Source organism: Equus asinus, chromosome 17, assembly GCF_041296235.1.
Source record: "Equus asinus isolate D_3611 breed Donkey chromosome 17, EquAss-T2T_v2, whole genome shotgun sequence".
NCBI lineage: Eukaryota > Metazoa > Chordata > Mammalia > Perissodactyla > Equidae > Equus > Equus asinus.
In genome coordinates this window covers 28,745,764-28,758,027 of record NC_091806.1, presented here as the reverse complement: position 1 = coordinate 28,758,027, position 12,264 = coordinate 28,745,764, and the positions used below count along the sequence as shown (strand labels likewise).

The 12,264-nt window shown below is 36.2% G+C and overlaps 1 protein-coding gene and 1 pseudogene across 1 annotated transcript; one reads left to right on the top strand and one right to left on the bottom strand.

Annotated features, from left to right (window-relative positions):
* The first annotated feature begins 1,956 nt into the window (after positions 1-1,956).
* LOC139040465 (olfactory receptor 5M3-like) lies at positions 1,957-2,889 on the top strand. The gene has a single exon (XM_070487232.1). The coding sequence runs from the start codon at positions 1,957-1,959 to the stop codon at positions 2,887-2,889; it is 933 nt and encodes a 310-aa protein (XP_070343333.1).
* An 8,010-nt stretch (positions 2,890-10,899) lies between these two features.
* On the bottom strand, positions 10,900-11,818 carry LOC139040607 (olfactory receptor 8U3-like; annotated as a pseudogene).
* Between the last annotated feature and the right edge of the window lie 446 nt (positions 11,819-12,264).

Genomic DNA, 12,264 nt, shown 5'->3' with positions numbered 1-12,264 from the left:
TTACTTTTTTGCCCTTTAGTTGAATGAGTTCTTTATATATTTTGTATGTTGACCCCTTATCGGATAGATGATTTACAAATATTTCCCCTCCTTTAGTAGGTGGTCTTTTCAGTTGTTGATGGTTTCCTTTGCCGTGCAGAAGCGTTTTATTTTAATGTAGTCCCATTTAATTATTTTTGCTTTTGTTTCTTTTGGTTTTGGAGTCAGGTCCAAAAAAATCATCACCATCTTTTAATCACAAACCAAATAATTTTAGTGATAAATTTATCAACTAGGTACAAGGTTTTCAGCCTACACATAAATAAGTTCCAAGGCATTTAATCCAATTTTAGACAACTTTGCTATTATTCTAAAAAACTTTAAAGCCTCAATTTTTCAATAATTAGCCTGAAACTCTGGAGTATCTAGTCTCCATCTAATATGCTTTGGTTGGTAACTTTCTTGTTTCTCCTTGGAAAACTTCTCTTTACAAATGAAGTGTGTGGCAAGCAATGGATTACCTTTGTGATAAGAGTCTGTTTATTTTCATATAGCAATGAAGTTTACCTTCCTGCCTTCTCTTATCTTTCCTGCTCATACCCAGTGATAACTATGGATTAGGTCCATCAAGCTGTAGTTAAACTATAATCCTGGAGGTTAAAACAAGCATTTTAGGAATGATCATTGTCCCTGGAAATGATATTTAACCTCTTCAGCGGATGTCAAAATCCCATTTCCAACAAATTCATTGTCCTGTTGAAAAGCTATCTCCAGATTCTTACTGGACAGAACTATACTCTGTGTTCTAAAGAAAGTGAAAGTTCATTGATGTTGATAGAATCTCTCTTTCTCCTTTGCAGGCTAAGTAAATGCTAGCTAGACTAAATGTAACAGCTTTCCCACTAAACTTCTCATAGTTTATCTTTATTAAGTAGATTGTCTATCTCTAAGAGATTGGATAGGATATGGAGATTTCTCACTGTTATTTGATGAATGAACACTTGTGAAGAGTTCTCCATAATACCTATTAACATCACTTGTCTTTTTGCAGGAAAATAATTTGTGAAATATTGTTCTGGGAAAAGGTTGATATGCGACCAGCCGTATTTGAAAGTATAATTGCAAAATATTCAAGAAGCTTTTCTAAAACTCCACAGAATCTCCAAAGAAGAGTCGATCATTCCCCAATTTCTTCCCCCATTATAACTCTGGAAGAACATATCATGGTTTTAGAGAGTTTAATTATATTAATACTGCTATAAATAAGGATACTAATTTTTTTGGCTTACTCATTTTGATTCTTCAGGACATAACAGATAATGATATCTGGTAGATTATAAGTAGATGTTTGATTTGCAAAAGAGTCTATATTCAGGGAATATGCATAATGTATGAATGTTTATAAGTAGTTTACCATTTTAGACTTGGCTTTGACGACAACTGTGATGAGTTTGTCCCTCTTCAATTTAAATGACTGCAAGTATGAAGTTACATTAAACATAATTTTTCATACGGCATTTAAGGCTGATGAATTATTTGGTTAAGAGGCTTCCTTCTCTAATAATGGAGAACAGATGGAAGCTGCTACAACCCTCTGTAAATATCTTAAAAATGTGAAACTACCAAACATGCCAGTATTGGAAACAAGGAATGTCTAAGAGGTAGTCTTGGAAATTTGCCTAATCACAATATTTAGTACTGGCATATTTCAATCACAATATTTTGTATAACTGCTATATAACTGCCTGTGTATTTATTCATCTTAGCAAACTTCAGAGAGCCTGTTATTTAGCAAGTATTCACAAAAGATTTGCTGAAAAGAACTGCAAAGTGCAGTTATAAATATTTAATAAAGGAAGCAATGACAGGGAGCATGGATAAAGATACAAATTATAAATAATCAATATCTGATTTTAAAATTTATTTCTTTTTAGTTACAACAAGTTTTGTAGCTAATACTGACTTATGACTGAGAAAATGCTCAATTTCACCGATGTGACAGAGTTTATTCTTTTGGGACTAACCGGTCATCGAGAATGGCAAGTTCTCTTCTTCATCATTTTCCTAGTAGTCTATCTCATCACCATGGTGGGTAATATTGGCATGATCATGTTAATTAAGGTCAGTCCACAGCTTAACAGTCCCATGTACTTTTTCCTCAGTCATTTGTCATTTGTTGATGTTTGGTTTTCCTCCAATGTCACCCCTAAAATGTTGGAAAACTTGTTATCGGAGACAAAAACTATTTCTTATGCAGGTTGTTTGATCCAGTGTTTCTTCTTCATTGCCCTTGTCCATGTAGAAATTTTTATTCTTGCTGTGATGGCCTTTGATAGATACGTGGCAATTGGGAACCCTCTGCTCTATGGCAGCAAAATGTCAAGGGTTGTCTGTATTCTACTGATTTCTTTCCCTTACATATATGGTTTTCTGACCAGTCTGGCAGCAACGTTATGGACTTACGGCTTGTACTTCTGTGGGAAAATTGAGATCAACCACTTCTACTGTGCAGACCCACCTCTCATCAAACTGGCCTGCGCTGGGACCTTTGTAAAAGAATATACAATGATCATACTTGCAGGCATTAACTTCACATATTCTCTGACTGTAGTGATCATTTCATATCTGTTCATTCTCATTGCCATTCTACGGATGCAGTCAGCAGAAGGAAGGCGGAAGGCCTTTTCCACCTGTGGGTCCCATTTGACAGCTGTCATCATATTTTATGGAACTCTTATCTTTATGTATCTCAGACATCCCACAGAGGAGTCTGTGGAAGAGGGGAAAATGGTGGCTGTGTTTTATACCACAGTGATCCCTATGTTGAATCCCATGATCTACAGTCTCAGGAACAAAGATGTGAAAGAAGCCATGAACAAAGTGATCAGCAGGACATGTTTGACACAATAAAATAAAATTGAGTTAATTTTGTCTTCTATGTTTGATAAATATCTGTTTATCAACTGAATATTGTTCAGTTATAAGAGAAACTCTCAAATTCAAAGAAAAAAATTACAATGACTCATTCCTATAGATGTAAGTAGCAAAGATTAATTAAAAAATAATAATTAACTTAAAAGATTATTTGAATCAAAATTCATAGGTACACTAATTGGACATAATATTATTCACAGTGTATGTAAAATTGTGTTAAGTGTAGTTATTGGAAGAACTCATAAATGAGTTCAAATAAAGAAATATTAATTTTGAGGTACCCTTTTTGGAGTCAAACATGATTTCCTAGACTATTTTCTATATACACATGTTCCTTGACCTAGATTTCACATGAAATATATAATTTCATGAGAAAAAGAATAATAATTCCTCTATCTTTCATGACTACAGGATGTCGATGGACCCTGATTTACCTAAAGTGTTCTGTAATGATTATACATACATGGATTTTTGAAAATGAAATTGTACTCAGAAATTTTAACTAGTGTCTCAATACAATCACAAGATTTATCTTCGGTATGCCTTGTTCAATAGTTAACAATGTTTGTCTTTTAATAATCTGTTTAATTATCCTAATTCTACTCCTAGGTTTGGAATCTGGTATATATTTCTTGATGCTAAAAGGGTGAAATTTCTCTAACAAATGGCTTTCCTGTCCTCATAATAAAAAAATGAACCAGTGTGAATTTTCTGATGTTTAAAATCTGACTTTTGGTCACAGTGCATTGTCTTGTTAAACCTTTGATTGATAATGATTTGAAACTATTGTTTGATCCCAGTTTCTTCTCATGTTACATTGTTTGGTTCTTTACTTAGCAGCTTAAATCAAACTTTCAGTGCCTAGAGTGGATCTAGTAGATGAGAAGCACTGTTTAACTAAATGATCATGCATTCATATTTGACCAATGCAGTTCAAAATAGTATCCCATTTGGGCCTGGTTGAAAATCTTCAAAAGATTACTGTTCAATTTATCTAGATTGGTACATCTATAGAATACTTAAACTACCTTCCATTCTTGCTACAGGTAGAATACAGATTTGTCTACCTTTCATTACTTTTTCTAACCTACCAGCATAATGGCAAATGGGTATTAGAAGTGATTCCTGATGAGTGAGTTTATTTGCAGGTAATTGCTAATCCAATTAAAGGGGATGCACAATTGATTCTGTGCAGGAGGACTGAGCAGTAGCATATTGTTGTGGTAAAACAACTGGCAAGATGGACTAATTCACAGCCGTATTGTTACCCCCACTAATTTACTAATTAACTGTAAGCAACTATCCCTTAAATGGAACTGAAGAAAGGCAGATGGTGGTGGGGGGAAGGGACTTCTCTTTCATAACTTTAGATTCTGGGCAGACAGAAAGGGCACCATTGGCTGGTATTGGAAATTATGTTAACAAAGCTTTTTATGTTTTTGAGCCACCCAAATTTGCTTATAAAGAATTAATCTCAAGAACAAAAGTAAGTATGCTCAAATAACAACTGCTTTCACAGAGACTAACATTATAACCTGACATTCTAAGACTATACTTTCTGGCATTCTTACGAATGCTAGATATTCCTCAGTCTCTGCTATTTCATTTTTTCTTTTGGAAATAAAGCACTGGCCATCTAGCTATTGACCACAGTTCCCATCTTTCCTTCCTAGCCAAGTATATAACCCTTTAATGGAATTTTGGCAATGAGCTGTCAGTAGAAAGTTATCTGCAAGACCTAATGGTCATCTCCTCAAGGTTAAAACCACTAGATCTGGACTTTTTCCTCCCCCTTCCCACTTGAAAATGTTGTTACTGAAATGGTTGCCCTACACCCACACGTGGAAGCCACATATTGAGGATCTAATTGCCTTACCCAAAGCCCTCATTCACACTGTTGCTTGAGAAAGGAATAAAATTCTATCTTATTAAGTCACTATATTTGGGGGGTTAACTTGTAATAGCACTTAGCCAGAATCCTAATTCTCCCTCCAAGTGTTCTCATAATATTTTCCAGAAACATGATCATTGACATCTCACTTCTACATCCTACTACTTGCTAAGGCAACTTTTGCTTTGAGGATGATCGAGTCTCCTCAAATGCTTGCCTGGTCTCCTGGTATCGAGTGAAGTGCTTCTGATTCTCTGCCTAAACAAGAAGGAGGTAAACACTCAAATTTCTGGTCTTAGATATTAAGTGTATCTTTTTTGCCTCACTGCCTGATGAGTCCTTGAAATTGTCATGGTCTCCAATAGTCACATTAGTTGGCTATGAATCTCTTTTGTCCCAACTTGTAGGCCACATCTTTCTACTAGCATTTCCAGATACGTACAAGTTCCGTTTTTGGACTTAGGAATTCTTAGCCATTTCTTTGCAACGTATTTGTAATAAGTATAGACTAAATAAGTTATTGTTACTTATTATGGGTTGAATTGTGTCCCCAAAAAAGATATTTTGAAGCATTAACCCCAAGTACTTCAGAATGACATTATTTGGAAATAAAGGCATTGTAGATATAATTGGTTAATGTGAGGTCATGTTGGAGTAGGGTAAGCTGTTAATCCAATATGACTGATGTCCTCAAAACAAGAAGAAAGTTTGGACACAGGCACAGAGGGAAGGTGGCCATGTGAAGACAGAGGCAGAGATTGGATTCATGCTCCCACAAGCCATGGAGTGTCTGGAGCTACCAGAAGCTGGAAGAGGCAAGGAAGGAAGTTCTCCTAGAGCTTCAGACAGAGCGAGTTCCTGCCAATAACTTGATTTCAGATTTTAGACTCCAGAACTGTGAGAGAATAAACTTTTGTTGTTTTAAACCACCTGGTTTGCAGTACTTTGTTAAGGCAGGCTGATAAAACAAATACATCACTGTTTCGTTGCCATATTGGAACTCTGGTTTTTCTATGAGGCTTTTTTTTTAGTCTCCAGGGCTATACTCTAGGAAGGTAAGCTATCATCCTTTCAGTTCTTCAAATTTATCTGAACATTCTTCTGATAGCTGTGCAGTTTTGTAACAAGCTCACCTTATTCTGGTATGCTACACAGAGGTAGGGGTGCAAGGTCCCTTTCCAAAGATTCAATAACTTTAAAACCTACATTGCCTGCCAATCTCAAGTTGAGACTTTACTACTTGTCAAGAAAATGGCTCATTTATCATTCTGAGTTTTTTCCCACTTTTCAGTTTACTGTATAATCTCTATGCTCTTCTCTTACCTATTTGATGTTATGCTTGGAATTACAAAATAAGCAAAACTGAAAAAACAGCAACAAAGATATTTTCCTTACTTGAGTTTGTGTCCTCAGCAATTGACAATCATGACTTTTAAGATTATTTTCTCTGCTATGGTGCTCTCTCCCCCAAAAAAGAAATCAATTTAAGAACTTGAAAGTCATATTTGTAACACATTGCTTTCTCTCCAGTATTAATACCATTTGTATCCACTGAAAACATTTCATCGCTGCTTTAATGTTGATCGTGGAGTAAGATGAGGCCTATGTAAATTTTTAAAATACATAGTTTAATATGACAATATTGATGTCTTCACATAAACCTAAAATCTAAACTTAATCATGAAAAATATACAAAGATAATTTGAATGACTTAAGTTAAACTGGTTATCACAGACTTCAGATTGGCTTCTATACAGTAATTCATTCTGCCAGTATTTCCCAAAATACAATGCATAATGTAGTTTTATACGTTACACAGACCTTTGCTTATTTGAAATGTTTGAGTGTTTACTATTTTTTATTTTCTATTTATGGTGCTTGGAACACATTTTTTCCATTTGCAGTGGTTATATAAAGTTTAGTTTTCAGATTTATTTAAATAAAGTTGTGAGTCAGTTTAAGAAATATATGCTAAGCCAATAATAAATGTGATATGTCAATGCAGGAAAAATCATAAAGCATAATAATAACAAAAGACAGAAAAAACAACCCTATGGTAAGTCACCACAATCTCACACACACACGTGCACGCACACGCACAATCTCTGCCTATCATATATATGCATATATAGTTACTATATACATATTATACAGTATAATATATGTATATATAATATACAATTATATATATATATATACATAAAGTACAGCAACTTCTTGGGGTACAATTGCCTATCACACACTACATCCTATGGGGTTTATATATGCTCCCACATTTTAATTTTTTTAGAGTACAGTAATTTCTGCAATTGTCCAAGACTATTAAGTGATTCAAATGAGACTGAAAATTCTGTAAGTCTGTTGTGAAAGTCTCTGTTGTTATACTATTGGTTAATTTTAGTCATAAAATATTCAACCAGATTTGGAGGGAACTCAGATATCCAATGTGTTTCCTGCATTGTTCAGTGAACTGTGATTCTAGAATAGAACCAATTTTGAGTTCCTGAGCTTTATGAGTACCACTCACCCAGAAATGAATGATGTCAAAGTAAATTTTGATCTTTTTCCCACTACTCACAGGTGGTTTTGAAGAAGAAGATAGAGATGTTATCTCATGTCACTTAGCTAGAAGTGGTGAAACTTTTGTTTGAACTCAAGACCATAAGAGTCCAAGAACTAGCTTCTTTCTATTTCACTGAGATGCCATAGCTTGAATGCAGGCAGATTTTGATTGCTGGCTATGACTGGGTCTGAATTGTGAGCCTTTTAGTGAGATGGAAGCAGGAGTGACAGAATAAACAGGGGGAATCAGTTCATGATAGGAAAGGGCTCATAGGTAACCTTGGCATGTACCACTGGCATGGCATTTTATTCATTTGATGAGGAAATTCATTTTTCTCATGTTTGTTCATTTTGTTCATTGTTTATTGTGCATGACTTCATTGCCAAATGAACAAAATGTATTTCCTAGGTCTCTAGATCCGTTCTAATACCTATTATAGTACATAGGTTATAGTAACACAGTCTTATAATTCAATCCATTGATTTTAGAATCCATTCACCTTCTACTTGTCTCATTTTTGGAGGAGGTCATCCAGAGGATGCAACTGCCAGTTGACTCTCCAGCTGGTTCTGGGTAATCATAGGCTCCTCATGTCCTATTCTGTCCTAGAATGTATGTTTCAATGGCTTCTCACCATTCCCACAGTGGGAACTGTTCCAAGGAAAATAGCCTTGAGAGAGTAAGGTGTTAAGACCACCTGGATGGTATATGTGACCTAGCTCAGTTAAGACCTCTACATAAACATTTAAGATTCTGGTGGATGGGTGTGGAGATCTCATCTTGCAGCCACCCAAGGCAAGCTGCATATGTAAGTTCCCTTGCTTATTAAAACTGCCACCTATCAACCTGGAGGGGTCTACCTCTTTCTTTTTTTCTTTTTTTTTTCCTGAGGAAGATTGGCCCTGAGCTAACTACTGCCAGTCCTCCTCTTTTGGCTGAGGAAGCTTGGCCCTGAGCTATCCATGCCCATCTTCATCTACTTTATACATGGGATGCCTACCACAGCATGGTTTGCCAAGTGGTGCCATGTCCGCACCCGGGATCCAAACCAGGGAACCCCGGGCCTCTGAGAAGTGGAATGTGCAAACTTAACTTCTGGGCCACTGGGCCAGCCACAGGTCTACCTCTTTCTTTGGTCTCTCTTTGCCCTCCTTGTACAGGGACTAGTTTCAGATTTCACCAGAGAAACTCCTGAGATTGTGAACTAACACTTATTTAGAAAAATGTTTCAATTTAAAGCCACAGAAACAACTCAAAATGGCCTAATAAAAATAAATAAAAGGGGCCGGCCCAGAGGGGCTGTTGTTAAGTGTGCACGTTCTGCTCGGCAGCCCTGGGTTCGCCAGTTAGGATCCAGGGTGTGGATTTGGCACCACTTGGCAAGTCATGCTGTGGCAGGCATCCCACATATAAAGTAGAGGAAGATAGGCACAGATGTTAGCTCAGGGCCAGCCTTCCTCAGCAAAAAGAGGATTGGCAGCAGATGTTAGCTCAGGGCTAATCTTCCTCAGAAAAAAAATAAAAAAATAAATAAAAACTAAATAACAGTCAAGTTGTTTTGTTTTTATTTTTCAATAAAATTACACTGGTATGTTACAAGACTTAATAGCAGAAAATGTAACCAGACTTCACAAGAAACCAGTACTTGGGCCTTGCACAGTAGGTACAAAGATAGCTACACTCTTTCATTTTTTGAGCCCACATGGATTTCTCCTGTCTAAATTTATTTTTCTTTCTCTACAGACTAGTTTTCTGTTTCTCAGTGCACAAGGAAGTCTGTAGTTTTCCATTGTAATGGAAAACTCAGTTTCAGCCCAGGCTTAACCTAAGTGATCAGTTGAGACTCACTAGAATTACAGGATTACAATTTCGAATTTCCTTGAAAGACATCTGATTGGCTTATCCTCAGTCAAGTGACCACTCCAATATACTGTGCTCATAGGGGTAGAATCACTAGTACAACAATGGATGTCACATTTGACTTCTGTGAGGAGGGAGGTTCTCAGAGGGGAAGGGTCATTGTAAACAGGAAAGAAGTCTAAATTATGTTCATTTTGTTTGCTACTGACTCATTCCCTCACTTTTCCACCATCATTCAGAATGGTTATGGGGTCATATTAGACACTAAGAGTGAAAAATTGTAGAAGACAAATGTGTCCTACAGTATCCCAGGAATTAAGCATGTGAGGTTGAAAGCCTAAACTGTGTATCCAAGCCAAATTTAAGCATGTCATGACACACTGGCAGATCAGTGAGGCAGAAGTGATATTTGCACTAGACTCTGGCAGACTTCACAAGAAAAATAATCAGGACTGATAATTTGTCCTTTGTTTATTTTTAACAGATTTAAGACATTTCTTTTCCATACTGGTACTGCTTTATCCTACATTAAAGGACTCCACAAGGTACCTGTGGCTAGTAACTCAAGCTACTGGAATTTTTGCCTTGATTGCACATTAACTGTCTTAATCACTCTTCTCTGACACTTTAGCACTCTGAGTCTCACTAACTCATATTGAAATTAAACATTTATTTTTGTAATTGTTTGATGGATATCTGCCTCTTCTACCAGACTATTAAGCACTATCAGACAAGGAATGTGTTTGTTTTTGCTTTCTAAGGATGGCACACAATATCAAGCACATGGTAGACATTGAACATTTGAATTTCTAAGTGAAAAAATAACTCTATTACTTTACACTTGAAGGTTTAAGTGGGTTTTGGATTATGTTGCTTTACAGTCACCCCAATATAGAGCTACATTCTGGAATATGACAGCAACCACATCTATCATTTGGTACTAAGCTGTTCCTTCCTGTCCTCCAGTCCATTGTAATTTCTGCATATCCTCAAAACTTCAAAGGATATTTGTAAAATACAGCTTTGCTTAGGGAATTTAAGGATAGGCCTGCTTTTTTTGCTTTGATAGGGTAATAAAAGGGAGAATGTCTTTCCAAAAGTGAATCCTGACTATCAGATCCCCATAGTGAAAAGTTACGTATTTTCCAAGTACATAATAATAGAGTAATTTCAAGGAGTCATCGGTAGTGAATCTAATGGTGGTCAGAAGTGGAGTGAAGCATGAATGTTAACAGACAGGATGCAGTTGAGAATCAGGTTATGACATAAAATGACAGGGAGATGGACAAGAAACTTATTTCATCACCTTCCTTGCCTCCTTCTCTGTCCTCCACTAATTTACAAAACAGAAACAGTTTTGTAAGCAGAAGATAAATCTCATTATCTGTTGAATAGGAACAATCCAGGTCAAAGCTATCAGTGTTACATAGCCAAACAGCAGCAATTTGTTAAAAAATTAAATTTCACCCATTCAAATATTTCATCTTATTACAGACTATATGAAAAATAGAACTTTCATACAAAATAATTTTACTCATATAACGAATGGTAACAATGAATTTATTCCATCAAAAGATTATAAAAACAACATAGCTACAGGTAACATCGTTCCATGTCAGGCATTATCCTAAGTCATTTCTTAAACTTTGTTAGAGGCAGGACATCACACTTTTCAATGGCTTTCCTCAAGGCATTTTTTTACCTCTTGGTTCCTCAAGCTGTAGATCATGGGGTTCAACATGGGAATGACCACTGTGTAGAACACAGAGGCCATTTTGTCTGTGTCAAGGGAATGGTTTGATTTTGGCTGCAGATACATGAAGATCAGAGTCCCATAGAATATAGTCACTGTGGTCAGATGAGAAGCACAAGTTGAGAAAACTTTGCGCCTCCCTTCTATAGATTGGATTCTCAAAATGGCAGCCACAATGTATAAGTAAGAAATAAGGACAGTGGCCAAAGAGCTGATCATGTTGAATCCAACAAACATAAAAATCAAGATTTCTTTAAGTCTGGTGTCTGAGCAGGCAAGGGTCATCAGTGGGACGTCATCACAATAGAAGTGATTGATGATATTGGGGCCACAATAGACCAGTTGGAAAGTAACTACTGTGTGGAGCAAAGCAACAGAAAAGCTGTATAAATAGGGGCCCATTACCAGCTGTATACACACCTTTTGGGACATGATCACCTTGTAGAGAAGAGGATTGCAGACAGCCACATAGCGATCGTAAGTCATTACTGCAAGAAGGAACATCTCCAATATCAGGAAGTTCAGGAAAAAGCCCAGCTGTGTTGCACATTCATAGAAAGATATAGACCTGTGATTGGTCAGGAGAGTCTCCAGGAACTTGGGAGTTATTGATGAGGAGTAACATAGGTCTACAAGGGCCAGAGTACTTAGGAAAAATGTACATAAGTGTGTGAAGCTGAGTATCCAATCGGATTAGTGAAATCATCCCACCATTCCCTACCAAAGTTAGAGTATATACTACTAAAATGAGCAGAAAGAGAATTCTTTCAATCTCTCTATCGACCGAAAAGCCCAAAAGAATGAACTCCATCACCCTGGTGCTATTCCTTTCAGTCATTTAGTCCAGTTTCTCAACTGCTGAAAAAAGACAAGACAGAGCCAGAGAAAAATTATTGGGACTAAGGAATTGTCATCAGACACCAATTTTCGTGTGATTTAGCTTGAGAAACTATTGTTCGTTGAAGTAGAATATCAGAACAAATGCATCCCATTTCAAACTCTCCTCTCTTGCTACTTACAGTTTTGTGAGGTCAAAAATTGAGGGTCAGTAAAAATAAATCAACTGAAAGCTACACAGTGAAGATTAAAAAAAAAAAACCTCTATATGTTTGTAAAGATATTTAATATTTTATATTTAGATGATATAAACTTATATTTGATAAGAAGAAGAAAACACATTTTTATTTCCTGCTCCCTTATTTTCTCTTGGTGAAGCAAAACTTTAATGTACTAATTTTATACCTTTTTGTTAGATTTTTTAATTCTAGTTTAACAAATATGTAT